Raw genomic sequence first — 16,133 nt, forward strand, 5'->3', positions numbered from 1 at the left:
TAAGGTCATATGGTAGCCCTGTGAGGGATAAATGCTGACAGATGCCTTAACACACGTTAGGCTATGGGAGCAATTCTCCTCCTCTAGCTGCTGAGGTCATCTTGTGTATCCCCAAAGCTTTAAGTACCATGTCTAGACTGAAGACTCCCAATTCTTTAGCTTTCTGCTTCACTGGCTAGAACAAAACTCATCTTCTCTTGTCTTTTCCAAGTTTTGGCAATTAGTTGTCATGGACTGAATTGTGTCCCCCCAAAAAGTGTCTGCCAGTTTGGCTACGTCATGATTCCCTTGTATGACTGTCTACCATTTTATCATCTGATGTGATCTTCCTATGTGTTGTAAATCCTATCATTATGATGTAGTAAGATGGATTAGCTGCAGCTATAGTGATGAGATCTACTAGATAATGTCTTAAGCCGATCTCTTTTGAGATATAAAGGAGAGAAGGGAGCAGAGGACAGGGGGACATTATACCACCAAGAAAGCAGCGCCGGGAGCAAAGCGCATTCTTTGGTCCTGAGGTTCCTGCGCTGAGATGCTCCCAGACCAAGGTAAGGTTGATGACAAGGACCTTCCTCCAGAGCCGGGTGGGAAAGCCTTCCCCTGAAGCCAGCACCCTGAATTCAGACTTCTAGCTTATTGGACTGTGAAAGAATAAATTTCTCTTTGTTAAAGCCATCCACTGTGGCATTTGTTATAATGGCACTAGATGACCAAAACAGTTGTTCAGGTCAGAAATCTCTGAATCCTCACCCTCTGCATCTGATCTGGCCAGCAGGTTCTCTCGGTTGGTTCTTCTCATCACCTCCACCACTCCCACCCTAGTACGGGCCGCCATCCTCATCTCTCACAGGCTCTGCCATGGCAGAATGTCTGTACTGGCAAGGGAGGGCCTCCTGGCAAAATGTTACAAAGACCAGGTAGAGCTGGATGGTGATGGGGAGACCCACTAGGCAGTACCAATGGTGCCGGTCCCAGGGAAGGCAGCCTGGCGTGTGCTGGTGGAAAAGTGGACAGTGGTTGGTGGTGATACGGGGCGTGAGGTGAGGACAGGGATGCCCCTCCATCCTCTGTTCAGTGGAGCTTCTGGGTGGGGCCTGGTCTCCTGGCCCCTGTGGAGTGGCCCTGTCCCACCCTTCTGTGTGCTGGTGGGGGCGGCAATGTGGTCTACCACTGTCAAGCTGGCAAGACCGTGACTCGTCCATAGAAGGCTTTCTCATCTTAGGGGCCAGGGCTGCTACTCCCTGTACTATTAAGTCCTTTACTTCCTCCTTGAACTCCTATCTATGGCCTGCCCAGTCAGGTGTAGCTGCTGCAGGATGTTACTACACATCTGAGAAGAAGAAACAGAGCAGTTAAGGTACAATGCAGACAAGACGTGAGAAAATTCACTGTCTCCCAAGGAAAAGGTTCAAATGCAAAGGCTAGAAATGAAGCTGCATGTGTGTCATGGACTGAATTGTATCCCCCCAAAATATGTCAGCTTGGCTAGGACATAACTCCCAGTATTACGTGATTGTCCACCATTTTGTCATCTGAGGTCATTTTCCTATATGTTGTAAATCCTAGCTCTATCATGTTCATGAGGCAGGATTACAGGCAGTTATATTAATGAGGCAGGACGCAATCTACAAGATTAGTCTGTGTCTTAAATTAATCTCTTGAGATAAAGAAGTGAGCAGAAAGACAAAGGGGACCTCACACCACCAAGAAACAAGAGCCAGGAGACTAGCACATCCTTTGGATCTGAGTCCCTGTGCTGTGATGCTAACTGGTCAGGGAAGATTGATGACAAGGACCTTTCCCCAGAGCTGAGAGAGAAAGCCTCCCCTGGAGCCGGCACCTTGAATTTGGACTTCCAGCCTCCTAGACTCGGAGAGAATTTCTCTTTGTTAAAGCCATCCACTTGTAGTATTTGTTATAGCAGCGCTAGATAACGAAGACAACGTGCTTGCAAAAATAAAAACAAACTCACCGCCGTGGAATCAATTCTGACTCATGGCGACCCCGTGTGTCGGAGTAGAACTGCTCCATAGGGTTTTCTTGGCTGTCATCTTTTACCGAAGCAGATTGCCAGGCCTTTCTTCCACAGTGCTGCTGGGTGAGTTTCACCCAACAACCTTTAGGTTAGTAGCCTAGCGCAAACTGTGCCACCCAGGGACCTCACGTGCTATAGCTCTGAAAATCTAGGTGGGCCAGAGGGAATGTCTCAGAAGACTGGTGGGAATCTGCCTGGAGAGAGTCTTAAGGGAGGCAGAGGGATTGGCACTGATTCCCTAGGCTGGAATGCTGGCAAGTGGCCATACTTGCTGCCCTCTATCCATCTTTGTCCTTTGGACACCCACTTCCTGCCTTTCATTCCTCACAAGGCGAAAGCCTGCAGCCCACTGCCTGGCAGAATTCCCGTATAAGGCCTCCTTTCTTCTCCCTAACTGGTTGCCATTTCTCCATCTCCTTTTGATCTGTGAGAATATCCAGTGTGGCTGGAGATAGCTCACGAGCTCCTCTATTTCAGGACGTTTGGGGCCTCTCTACCTGAGAGCCAGTAGCAAGTATGACCAGTCCTACTGATCAGAAGACAGACTTTTTGAAACTGAAGGAGGAAACTGACCAGGCATGATCCAAAACAGAGGACCATAAACTAAGCCTAAGTCTACCACATGAATTTTTAATAACTCAAAATACTGTTTTACACAAATAACACGTGCCTTGTATTTTTTTTGCCAACTGCACAACCCCGCTTGTGCTATTTTTGTTAAGTCGGCTATGTTTCGTGTTATGTGGATGGGCACGTTATTTGCAACAAAATACGGTACCCTTTTTTTTTTAAAGCTCTCTAGTACAAGGACGCGATCCTCGCTAACAAGCACCGCACAAAGTTAGAATTCCCACAACTTACCTGCAGGACGTTTAGATTAAGTGGCTGGTGACTGCTGGCTCTGGGAGTAAGATTCCACACTATGCTGTGACTACAGATCCGTGTGCTTGCTGCAGTAGGAGACTAGCTTCTTTCAGGTGTCACTTTGGCTCAACATTGGCCTGTGTTCCATCTGGGGCACCAGGCATCTCCTGCACCAATATGGCACAGGAGAAAAGAGCACTTAGAACCCTGTTTTCCAACCTTCTCTTTGTGGGGCACCTTCGTTCCTCTGAAAGGATTCTCAGGCCGGGCCTTTGTGATTCACAGCAGGGCCTGGCGACATGGAGAGAAAGCACATGCTTGAGCGCAGTGCTTTGTCACTGCGTGACCTCACGTGTGGGATGTCTGCCACCCAATGTCAGACGGTCTAAAGCGACTGGTACATGACCCCAAGTTGGGAGCAGGATGTTTGGTTTTGTTCACTTGTGTCCAGTCCCTGGTCCAGCCTGGGCTCTGAAACGTGACTGATTTACCTCCAACGAAGGGGAAGTGCTCTGAATTCCAAGTGAAAGGTTGAGGAAAAAACAAATTATGTCTTAAGTAGTCAACAAAAGTATTGTTCTGGGGGAGGCCCCGCAGACATGAGAAGCTGGAGTCTGAAAGGGAAGAAAGTTGTCAGTTGCCGTTGAGTTGAGTCCGACTCCTACAGACTCCCCAGGTGTTATGGAGTTGAACTCCATAAGGTTTTCTTCGCTGTAATCTTAACAGAAGTGGATAGCCAAGCCTTTCTTCCAAGGTACCTGCTGGGTGAGTTGGAATCACCAACCTTTAGCAGTTGAGCGCAAACTGTTTGCGCCACCTAGCGACCTTCTGATGAAGTTAGTCTTGCCAACAGAAGGCAAGTCTATAACTTGGATAGGAGTAGGAACAATTTCTGGATTATTAAAAAAAAAAAAACTCGGCCCTGGCTTCTCTTTCCCGGAAGAGGGAACAGGCTTGAGTCCTAGTACGTGATTTACAGTATCTCAGTAAAAACTCTTGCGGCAGGGCTGGTGCCTGTGTCAGGAGGCATTATTCCTGAAGTGACCGCACTGTCACAAAGTGCCAAAAACACGGGATTAAGGCGACTGGTGGGGTGGTAACCCAGGTCAGCGCGGATGGAAGACCAGAAGCAGAACGGGCTGCGTTCCTTCCTGGCCTGTGCTTAGCCTGCTGTGCTTCTGCGGGGAAGGAGGATCGCACAGTTGACATTCTCAATGAGCGCACTCCACGTACACACAAAGCGGCTACATTCCGAGGCTTTGATGTAAATGTTAGGCTTTACAAAACACAAGTGTCTCCACACGACACTGCATTTGGTTAAGCAGTAATGTGAGAGCTGCTATGCAGACACGGCAGGTTCTATTTTTAACACTTTATCGGCAAAACAGAGAGAACTCACTTTCCCTCTGCCCTTACGGAGAACTAAGTAGTATTTCTGCTTTTTCCGTAACTTAACTTACCTGTTTAACCAAGGCCTGTGCTGGGATGCCACACACACACACACACACACAAAAACACAGAGAGAAGCCTGACTGCCCATGTCTCCACAGTACCAACTGTCCTGATACAGGGAGTTGTGCAGCAGACTTACTCAGAAATAAGGAGAAGCTGTGGTCAAGTAACGGAACAAGCTAGGCTCTGGAGAAACTTTGCTGTGGTATCTTCATTAGTTCAAATCAGACAGAACAAAGTTACCCGGAAGAAGTGATAGTCAACATCGAAGGCCTCTTTGGGGGACAAAAAGCCTCAGATGAGTGAGGCGGCGGGGCGGGGGGACGGGGTGGGGGCCGTGCTGAAACTTTTCAAACATGCCATGGCTAATGGGAAGATTTCCTGAAAAGAAGAACCCCAAAACCATAGCATCTGAGAACCAGAAATAAGATGAGGGCACAGTAGGGGAGGAGGGCTGTAAGGCCCCTCCCACCTCCGTCAGAGGAGCCCTGTGACTTCCAGAACTGGGGGTAAGTTTAGTGTGTCTACAGTGGGGAATTCAGGAGTGAAGTACTAACAGTTTTTCTGCTGATGTTTTAAGGGGTGTTTGAAAGGCTTTAAACTAGCACCTGGAATCCAGGTTACTTTCAGGAGTCCTGTGGAGGTATCTTCCCCTCTAAACCTGCACAGAAGGAAGTATGGCAAAAAAATTTCGTTCCTTCTGTCAGGGTCTCTCTGTCAGTCTTCCGAAAACAGGCAGACCAGCTAGGAGGTGACTTGGGAGCTCTGGTTAGTACCAGCACCCAGAAGTGAAGATCATGTGACAAAGGCTAGAAAGGAGTCATTTAAAAAAAAAAAAAAAAAACCCTCAGCAGGATTTGGAGACAACAGAGAAATGCAGCGTCCTAACTGCGCCATACTCCAGTGACAACAAAGTATGAACCACATCCGGGAGCCATACCCACAGGGACTTCAAGCATCAGAAATGACAGCACGCCAGCTGATGACACAGGGCAAGACAGAGTCCGGTCACTTATTTCAGGGAGAAGCCAGGACATGTGGACCCTCTCCCGCCTCTGCCATCAGGGATTCTCCGGCAGGTTCCAAGCTCCTCACAGCCTCTGAACAACGGGTGATTTCTTACCGGGCTTGGGGCTGCTTAGATGGAGGCCAGCTAGACGTCACTCACACTAGTTGCTCCAGCAAAGAGCTCAGCGCGTGGTCAGACTCTAGGGGGACAGGGCAGCCTGATCTTCCCTCCAAGTCCTGGAATTCAGGGCCCATCTCATTTGACATTTGTCCCCCATACCCAGTTGTCACCGCAGGTAAACCAGGACCACAATCAGAACAGCCAGGACAGGGTTATGTTGCTTTTTTCCTTTTTTTTTTTCTTCTTCAAGGACTGAGGGCATGGAAAATACAGCACACCGATGAAACAAAATGCCAAAAAGAAAAAAAAGAAAAAAAAATACAAAAAAATAGAAAATAGAAAAATGTATTTACAAGTAGTACATTACTGTGATCAGAAAGCACAAAGACACCTGCTGCTATAATACATGCATCGGTTCAAGAAGAAACTACGGAAAATCTGCGAGGGGGAAGCCTGTAAAAAGAAAAGAAGGGCCAAGAAGTTTAGAGTTTTCCATCCCTAATTTGCTACACTGATCAAAAACCAAGTAAGAGTCCCCTAAAGTCCATGAGTATATCAGTACAAATACTACACTGGTTTGTAATTGCAGGTTTGGTTGTGAACAGGAAAGATGATAGCTTATCCATATACAAGGAAGCCATAGCGGACTGCTCTACATGCTAAAAATTACAGCAAGCCCCCATCTGCTATACAGCATGATTTAGCGGGTTTTAATTTTTGTTTATTCATATATATCTATGTGTGTGTGTGTGTGTGTATAAAAACCGTGCCCTTGTTCACTGCCAACATGACATCTGGGGTGGACATGAACTCATTACAACAAATTCTTATGTGTATGTTGTAAGAAGTCACTCAAATGTCTGTGGATTTAATAAGTCACTTCACACCACAGAAAATATTTAATAAATCCAAAAAAAGGAAAGAAGAATATATTGACAGAAGAGCTTCTGTCTCATCTCAGTTCTCTGAAACTGAGTCCCCCAGAGGAAACTGGTCCCCAAGTTCTTGAGGGTTCACTGAAGAGACTTCGGTTTGCTAATTTTTTTCATCCTTTTAGTGTTCAAAAGTTTTAGAACGACTCCTTGCCGTTTCCAGTTTTTAAATAGTCAAATCTCCTTCTCTCCCACAAGTTAACAGTCTGGTGCAGATCCATAAAAGTGGGAGGAAGGAGCGCTGGGGAGGGGCCTGTCACATCAGGAAGGGGTTCCATCTCTGCAACCGTGGGGAGAGAAGGCGCCGCACGGGGCTCCAGCGCCTCTCCTTCAAACAAGCCCCCTGAAAATGCAAAATCTAGTCACGCTCAGTTCCTTCAATGGGTACACCTCTGAGTGCCAGGCCAGCTCTAAGACGAAACACCACCACGCTGAGAGAAAAGGACTAAGATGGCCACTCTCGTCACTTTCTGTGTGCTCCATCATACTTCCAGGAACCGGGAGCTGCTGGACTTGGAGTGGAATGGTTCAGACCACATCCGCCGTAGGTCACCCTGGGAAGGACGAAAAAGCCTAAGTCACAGGTTTAAACAACTTGATCAGGGTGCTTCTGTGAAGGATCAAAGGGGATTCACATTTTACTCACAGAAAGGCAGCCCACCATTCTTAGAAGAACTTACTAGGATAGATGCTCTTAGGCTCCCTGAGCCTTAGGAAAGGCTTCAGCCAACTCTATCCTCATGTAAGTTCTATCACTTAGGAGTCAAATGAGGGAGACAAGTTAATTAACTTGTGTCTGTTTCCTCATTTGTAAAGCGGGGATGATAATCAAATCTTGTAAGGCAGATAATGCTCTCTCTAGGTCTAGTTTTATCATACCTTGCCACCCCACTATTAAATCTTTCATAATTATTTCCAAACTTTACCGCAAGGTATTAAAACACTGTTAGGTGGCCATAAGGTGCCGCTTTTAAGAGAAACAGGAAGTCTCTATAGCTGGGCTCTTTGGATTTCCGTTAATTAACCTGCAACCAGGTGGTACAGTGGTCTAACTCATTACCATTTTCTGCCAGAGGCTTTGAGAATCCAGAAGAGATTGCTAACTCCAGGTTAGCAAACAGATACACATTGTCAAGATCAAGAGCTCAGGGGCTTCAGCAGAACCACCCCCAGCAAGGAGACTACATATCCAAGCACAGGGTCAATGCCAGTACATTGCTTTCACGGGTTCACAGCTCCTTCTCTCACCTTTAAATAGGCCATCGTGAGGAGTGGCAATAAGGTAAATGGCACCAAGTAGAGAAGGGCAGGCTGGGCTGCTCGGTGAATGCGAGATGCCACAGTAGCAGTTAGGAGACCTAGGAGGAGAGAGAAATGTTCAGGAATAACTCAAGGGGCCAGCCCTGAAAGGGCAGAAGCTCTGTTACTTGGTTGCCTCTTGGTAAAGTCTTGAGATTATACGAATTTAATGTGACAAAATTCTATTAAAAATGGAATGTGGAACAGCACAGCTTAAAAAAAAACCTTGGCCTCCAAGGACCTGTGACTGGCCAAGTCCCACTCCTTGCTCAGGATCAGGGGCTCAAACCCTCACTTACCATGTAGCCCAGAATGTGCTTGGCCTCCTTCTGTCTCCTGTGCTATGAGATGCTGGACTTGGAGGCCCAAGACCTGGATTCAAGTTCCAACTCCGCTACTTATGATGGCTATGTGACCTTGGTTCAGGCATTTCACCTCTCTGAGCCTGTTTCCTCATCTGTCTAATGGGATACTAGCACTCGCCTCTCAGAGTTTCGGGGCTAGAATGAAGCCATGTGTCTGAAAGTGTTGCTGGTCAGTAAGAGGCACTGAGGCGGGTGAGGGGCTCCTTCCACTGACTCTGCACTATTCCTTGCCAACTGCTGAAGTGCTCTAAGTACTGCCTTGTCTCTTCCTGTCTGCCCACAAGGGAGCTGGCTACAGAAAAAATGGGAGCTCTGGTCAGAGGTGACAGAGATACTAGAACCAATAAACGTAAAGTAGGAAATAAACATGACATTCATTAAACTCAAGCTGACCATAAGCCATTGTGTGGGATGTTCTTGGCTTTGAGGATCACCCTTGGTCTTCTCACAGTGTGCTTCTGCTGTGCTGCCAGAGGGGCACTGAGCTACTCATGATCGACATCTGTCATCTAATGGGCCAGTAGAGTTTCTCTGGTGGTGTCCTTCCGCCCAGCGTTTGCAGCTGGAAGACCTAATTTAATTCCAGGGGGTTGGAGAACGGCCAGAGGGGCTCGTCTGCAGTCTCTGGTTCACTCTTACCTACAAAGTACCCAATGAGGGTGCAGTGAAAGTAGGAGACCTTCTGCATGCGCCCAGAGATGTTGGCAGGTCCAGAGGCCCCACAGGAGTCACCACTGGCTTGTTTTTTGTAGTTGTCGTAACGAAGGACAAAGCACAGCAGCAGACCGGGCATCACGATGTCCCCAATACCCAGCATAGAGAAGTGACTGCCTGTGGAGCTGGAATGGAGTTTCACATGTTAGGGATGCCACACGCTACAACCCAGTTGCTACTCTTTCTGGGCAAAGTCTGCCAGCTTTTTAAGAAGTCAAAGAACTTCCGGGAATGGTGGAAGAAAAGTCTACTGAACAACACAGATTTTTAAGAGTTTAGAGATTCAAAATCACAAGAGTACTGGCAACAGAGGTCTACCACCTGGCCTGCAGTGCTTCAGCGGGGCACCTCGGAAGTGACTGCTGAAACCAACTGCCTAAGTACTGCCTCCTCTAGCAGTGCCAGGCAGTTCGTTCTTTGTGACACAGTGACTGCCGAGGCTTCCAACGACCACCACCAGACACGGGAGCTTAAAGCAGCAGGTCAACATCCCCAGGATTATACTACCAGGAACTGCAGAATGTCAGCATTAGAACTTATTTTAACAAATGTCTGAGAAATAAAAAAGATCCAGACCCCCCTGTTCATTCCCTCTAGCCAACTTCAGAATGTGGTAATGACACTTAACGATTGGTTGTTTGATAAGATCAGCTGGTAATAATCTTTGTCATAAATTAGTATCCCTCCGTGTAAAACCTTTGTAAGTCCATATTCTTTTCCTCATCTATAAAATAGAGATGACGACTCACTACCCCTTTTCAGTTATGGATTAAAAAGCCGTTGACAAAACACAGACTGATCAAGGCAGGGGACAGACAGGCCCAGGGAGGCAGTGGGCCACCTTCACAAACTGAGGGATGCCACTCCTACCTTGGGAAGACCAGTTTTCCAGGCAGAGACAGGCGAGGAACGTCACGCCCAACATTGGGTCCCAGATGGAGCTTGCGCGATAACACGTCAAGGGGGTTATCAGCTGGCTGCGTGGCCACCTTGACCATGACGTTGCTATTGAAGATGTAGGCTGAGAAAAACACCTGCGGAGTTGGAGAGAGGCCTTTAACAGAGGGAGCTGGAAGCCACCCGCTTTCAGCACGAGCTGTTCTTCAGAGCAGAGTCTCAGAACACTGTGACGTCGCTGCTTTCCTGACTGCGTGTGCCGAGGAGAAAGGGCGTATCTGCCCTTGGTGTGAACTGCAGATTTCTGAACTTCTCTCCACACCCAAAGATGAGCCCTTACTGTGTAACTGGGTGTGCTCCCCTGCAGATAACCATGTCTACCTGTTAACTCTCCCACCATAAGCATCACACGCTGACCACCTACTGTAATACGTCTCAACAGACAAACAGGGTCGGATAGCCGCCTGCTCACCTCTTAAGGCGTACAGCTCAGGACTGCAGGAGTGGTCACAGACAGTGGTCTTGCAGGCCAGATTTTGGACACTCCTGGCTGACAGTTCTCAGGTGTGAACGCACCACTTAAACACAAGGGAGAGCAGGGATGCCAGGAAACACACTCACCCAAAAGACGTCATAGATCAGAAGCCCTGAGAGAAGCAGGCAGGAGACCTTGAGGCTCGGCAGGCGGACAAAGGCGATCATGGCGACACAGAGGCCCATGGCCAGAGCTGGGGAGGAGACAGCACAGGCAGCAGTCAGTGTGTGCCATACTGACTCGTTGTCTTTCCGCCAACTATTCAACTTCTAAATCTAAGTTTTTAATACTTATTACAAACATAGTAACTGCACTGTAGAAAATACAGACAAGCAAAATCTAACAAGAGTTTGCAACTTTTGGCAAAGATCAGGCAGCCCTACGCTCCAGTCTCAGATGTTTGTACTTCACTAGTACAACTTCAGGTTCCTGGGTGGCCCAAATGGTTTGTGCTTGACTACAAACCTGAAGGTTGGCTGTTCGAACCCACCCAGTGATGCTGTGGAAAACAGGCCTGGTGATTGATCTGTTTCCGTAAAGATTACAGCTAAGAAAACCCTATGGAGCAGTTCTACTCTGTAACACATGGGGTCACCATGAGTCAGAATTGACTCAATGGCAATGGGTTTTAGGAGTGCAACTTTAGACCACACTGACCTGTGGTATTTGGGGGAAATTTCTTTTCTCATGCTACAGTGCTCAACTGTTTAAGACCCAGGAGATTCCCTATTTTGAACCACCAAGCTCTAACTTATCAAGAAAGGAAAGAACCTGGTAGGACAGTCACCCCCAACTCCTCTTCCACATATCAATATCCAGAAACCTAAATGTCATAAATGGAGCCCTGGTGGTGTAACAGTTAAGTGCTTGGCTACTAACTGAATGATTGGTAGTTCGAAACCACCCAGCAGCTCTGCAGGAGAAAAAACCTGGCAGTTTGTTCCCATCAAGATTACAGTCCAGAAAACCCTATGGGGTAGTTCTGGGGTCGCTATGAGTTGGAATCAACTCAACGGCATCTAGGAACGACAAGAAATGTCATAAAAACCAGATTTGCTCTGTTTGGGACATCCTAGTTCTTATTATTTCCTTTCCCCCATTACTATGGATAAGTGATCCTTGCTTCCTGTTTTAAAGTCATTTACACCCTAGACCACATCTCTTTTCATTTACTGAAGTATATCGTTTCAGCAAGTCCTCCTCTCCACTAGATTTTTCCCATCAATGTAAAAACGTGCTACAATTTCTTCTATCTTAAAAACCTCTTGTCCTAGAAATTCCCCTCCTAGCTACTACCCCATTTCTCTGCTTTCCTTTGTAGCAAAGGTCCTCTGAAGAGTTGTGTATTTCAGCGGTCTCTAATTCCTTTCTTCCCATTAAGTTTTTAATACTTATTACAAACGTAGTAACTGCACTGTAGAAAATACAGACAAGTAAAATCTGGAAAAAAATTACATCCCTACTACCCAGAAATTACCACTGTTAAGTATCTTCCCAGAATTTTTTATATATGTATTTTTATTTAATCTAAATGAGATTACAAAAGCTGCCTTTTTTAAAAGCCAACAATCTCTAGTGTTCATTTCAGTGAATTTTCATCTTCTTTAATCAAATTTCATCAATTGGCTCCAAGATGTCTTTTCCAGATGGTTTGTCCAAGCCAGTATTGAATCCTGTGCATCTGTGTATGTCTTTAAAATTTCTTTCAGTCTGTTACTGCTGCTGTTGTTAGGTGCCGTAGAGTCAGTTCTGACTCATGGCAACCCTGTGTTCAACAGAAGGAGACACTGCCTGATCCTGCACCACCATCACGACTGTTGCTATGTTTGAGCCCACTGTTGCAGCCACTGTGTCAATCTATCTCCTTGAGGGTCTTTCTCTTTTTTTGCTGATCCTCTCTACCAAGCACGATGTCAATCTTTGAGGAATGGTCCCTCCTGATAACATGTCCAAAGCACGTTGAGACGAAATCTTAACCATCCTTGCTTCTGAAGAGCATTCTGGCTGTACTTCTTCCAAGCTAGATTTGTACATTCTTTTGGCAGTCCATAGTTTAGTCAATATTCTTTGCCAACACCATAATTCAAAAGCATTAATTCTTCTTCAGTCTTCTTATTCACGGCCCAGCTTTCACATGCATGTGAAGCAATTGAAAGTATCATGGCTTGGGTTAGGTGTACCTTAGTCCTCAAAGTGACATCTTTGCTTTTTAACACTTCAAAGAGGTCTTTTGCAGATTTGTCCGATGCCAAGCATCGTTTTTCTTGACTGCTGCTTCCATGGGGGCTGATTTGGGATTCAAGTAAAATGAAATCCTTCACAACTTCAATACCTTCTCTGTTTATCATGATGCTGCTTATCGGTCCAGTTGTGAGAATTTTTGTTTTCTTTATGTTGAGGTGTAATCCATACCGAAGGCTGTGGTCTTTGATCTTCATCAATAAGTGCTTCCAATCCTCTTTGCTTTCAACAAGCAAAACTGTGCCATCTGCAGAACACAGGTTGCTAACGAGTTTTCCTCCAATCCTGATGCCACATTCTTCTTCAAACAGTCCAGCTTCTCAGACTATTTGCTCAGCATACAGGCTGAATAAGTGTGGTGGAAGGATACAACCTTTCCAGATTTTAAACCATGCAGTATCTCTTTGAATGACTGCTTCTTGCTTGGTCTACGTACAGGTTCCTCATGAGCACAATTAAGTGTTCTGGAATTTCCATTCTTCGCAATGTTATGTATGCATCATTTGTTATGATCCACATAGTAGAATGCCTTTGTATAATCAGTAAAACACAGGTAAACATCTTTCTGGTATTCTCTGCTTTTAGCCAAGATTTATCTAACTCTGATATTCCTCGTTCCACGTCCTCTTCTGAATCCAGCTTGAATTTCTGGCAGTTCCCTGTCAATGTACTGCTGCAACTGTTTTTGAATTATCTTTGCAACCTTATACTTGTATGTGGTATTAATGATAATGTTTGATAATTTCCTCATTCTGGTGGATCACCTTTCTTTGGAATGGGCACAAACGTGAATCTCTACCAGTCAGCTGGCCAGGTAAGCTGCTTTCCAAATTTCTTGGTATAGATGAGTACTTCCAGCATTGTATGATTGTTTAAACATCTCAGCTGGTATTCTGTCAATTCTCTGAGCCTTGTTTTTCGCCAATGCCTTCAGTGCAGCTTGGACTTTTTCCTTCAGTACCATCAGTTCTTGATCATGTACTACCTCCTGAAATGGCTGAACATCAATCAATTCTTTTTGGTATAGTGACTCTGTGTATTCCTTCCATCTTCTTTTGATGCTTCCTGTGTTGTTTAACATTTTCCCCGTAGAATTCTTCAATATTGCAACTCGAGGCTTCATTTTTTTCTTCAGTTCTTTTCAGCCTGAGAAATGCCAAGCATGTTCTTCTTTCCTTTTGGTTTTCTAACTCCAGGTCTTTGCATGTTTCATTATAATAAAATTTCAGTCTGGTACAGCCTTCCCCCCACCCCGCTTTTTTAATGACTTCTTGAGGCCAGGTCATTTGTCCTACACAATGTCCAACCTTCTGAATTTCTCTGGTCCTTCCCGATTATGGTTGGCTCTTTCCTCTATCCTGTGTGTTAACTATAAATGCGAAGTTATTATCTAAGGGTTAGATAAACTCAAGCCATTCTCTTTCATCTCTCTTACTTCACTGAAACTGTTTCTCAGGGTTACCAACGATACTCATTGCTAAACCCAATCAATGATCAATCTCTGTATTCATCTTACCTGACCCAGTGGATTGCTCCCTTCTTCTGGAAATACTTTCTCACTTGACTGTAACGCTACCACACTCTCCTGCTTCCTCCTACCTCACAGGCACCCCCTTCTCAGGTTCCTCTGTAGCTCTTGCTCAATTCCCAGACCTCCCTGGGCTCATCCTCAAATCTTTTTCTTACCTCCATTCACTCCCTTGGTAATCTCAATCCAATCTCCAGGCTTTAGAGGCTATATGTTGTCATCTCCCATGTTTTTATTTATCATCTGTGTATCTCCTTTGAACTTCAGACTCATACATGGCCTGAGCGACATCACTACTTAGATGTCTAATGTCGTTGTTAGTTGCCATTGAGTCAGCTCTGACTTCACCATGACCTTATGTGTAACAAAAGAAAATACCATCCAGTCCTGTACTTTACGTATAACAGAAGAAAACAGTATCCAGTCCTATGCCTTCTTCATGATCATCGGTATGTTTGAGTCCACTGCTGTGGCTACTGTGTCAATCCATCTCATTGATGGTTTCCCTTGTTTTTGTTGGCCATTTACTTTACCAAATATGTTATCTTTTTCTAGTGACTGGTCTTTCCTGATGACGTGTCCAAAGTAAGTTGTGTCAAAGTCTCACCATCCTTGCTTCTAAGGAGCATCCTGATTGTATTTCTCAGACTGATTTGTTTGGTTCTCGTGGCAGACCACGATGAAAAACCCTATGGATGTCTAATGAACCAGTTGCCTTTGAGTCGATTTTGACTCATGGTGACCTCATGTGTGTCAGAGTAGAACTGTCCTCCAAACAGTTTTCAATGGCTCATTTTTTGCAAGTAAACTGCTCGGCCTTTGCCTTTCTTCCCAGACACCTCTGGGTGGACTTGAACCTCCAACATTTTGGTTAGTAGCTGAGTGCATTAAGTTTACTGTTTGTACCACACAGGGACTCACGTTCAAAACTCAATTCTAAACAGAGTCCCACCATACTGTCCTATCTCAGTGCATTTATTCTAGTCTTCCATTTGGCCGATGACAACCTGTGGGGTCATTTTGGACTCCTCTCTTCTCTCACAACCAGCCTGAGACACCCACTGTCATCTCTTGCCTGGATGGCTGCAGTAAACTCCCATACCTGTTCTCTGCCTCCACCTTGTCCCCTACAGTCTCTCCTCCACAGAGTAGAAAGATTTTCTTAAAACCGAAGTCAGGTTTTATTGGTCCCCTGCTCAAAACCCTTAACCAACTTCCCATTTCATACAGAGAAAAAGCCAAAATCTTCAGTGGTTGGTAGGGTCCTACTATCTTTCGGACCATCTCCTTGTGCTAGTCACACTGGCCCTGCGGTTCCTTCAATCTGCCCAGCAGGTTCCTGATGCAGTGCTTTTGCACTTGCTGGGCCCCCTGCCTTAAACAATCTTGTCACAAATATTTACCTGGCTCATGCCAACTCTTTTAGGTTTTTACTTAAGTGTTTACTTGTTAACAACAATTCGATGTTCCTGCAAGGTGCATTTAAAATTATACATCCTTCCTATCCTTTTTTTTTTCTCTTGCACCTCTCAACATCTGATATACATTTTTTTTTTTTTAATTGTCTCCTGAAGAGGGCAGGGTTCAGTGTTGCATCCCTGAAGTCTAGAACAGGGCCTGGCAGATGATTGGTCTCTCCCTGCCTTCAGCTTTCCTCCTCTTTCTTCTGAAAACACAGATCTGGTTAGGTCACATAGCTGCTTATGAGTTTTCCATGGTTTCTCACAGTGGGATGAATGTAGACCTCCTTGGTCAGGCACTGCAGGTACACACGGGGATGTTCTCCATTGTGTAGCCCTCTGTTCCCAACATGCACTTCCTGCTGCTCTATTCTCTAGCTGCTCTATTCTCTAGCCACTCACATATCACACCTCCCAATGCCTACTATATTTTTCATGTTCTGCACAGAAGGCCCTGCCCCGGTTTCTTTGCCTGGAAAATTCCTCATTCTTAAAGTGCCAGGTCAGAAAGTCATTCCCCAGGGAGTCTTTCCTGATCTAACCAGAATAAGTTGTTCCTTCTTTGTAATGCCACAGAACTTTGAATATCTCTCAACTCATTCATCCACCCCATGATAGTGTGATTATTTATGTACAAGTGAGTCTACTCCTGAAACTAAGTGCTCCTGGTGGGCAGAAA

The 16,133-nt window shown here is 45.7% G+C and overlaps 1 protein-coding gene across 1 annotated transcript in view; it reads right to left on the reverse strand.

The window, feature by feature from the left end:
* Positions 1 to 4,719: 4,719 nt before the first annotated feature.
* SPPL3 (signal peptide peptidase like 3) overlaps positions 4,720 to 16,133 on the reverse strand; it is a 178,815-nt gene continuing 167,401 nt past the window's right edge. The window contains exons 7-11 of the mRNA XM_049866007.1: positions 10,312 to 10,418; positions 9,664 to 9,827; positions 8,719 to 8,918; positions 7,664 to 7,773; positions 4,720 to 6,969 (exon numbers count right to left, since the gene is read on the reverse strand). Coding sequence (XP_049721964.1) covers positions 6,898 to 6,969; positions 7,664 to 7,773; positions 8,719 to 8,918; positions 9,664 to 9,827; positions 10,312 to 10,418 — 653 coding nt within the window. The 3' untranslated portion in view covers positions 4,720 to 6,897. The remainder of the gene's footprint in view (positions 6,970 to 7,663; positions 7,774 to 8,718; positions 8,919 to 9,663; positions 9,828 to 10,311; positions 10,419 to 16,133) is intronic.

Source organism: Elephas maximus, chromosome 22 (genome assembly GCF_024166365.1).
Source record: "Elephas maximus indicus isolate mEleMax1 chromosome 22, mEleMax1 primary haplotype, whole genome shotgun sequence".
Classification (NCBI taxonomy): Eukaryota; Metazoa; Chordata; class Mammalia; order Proboscidea; family Elephantidae; genus Elephas; species Elephas maximus.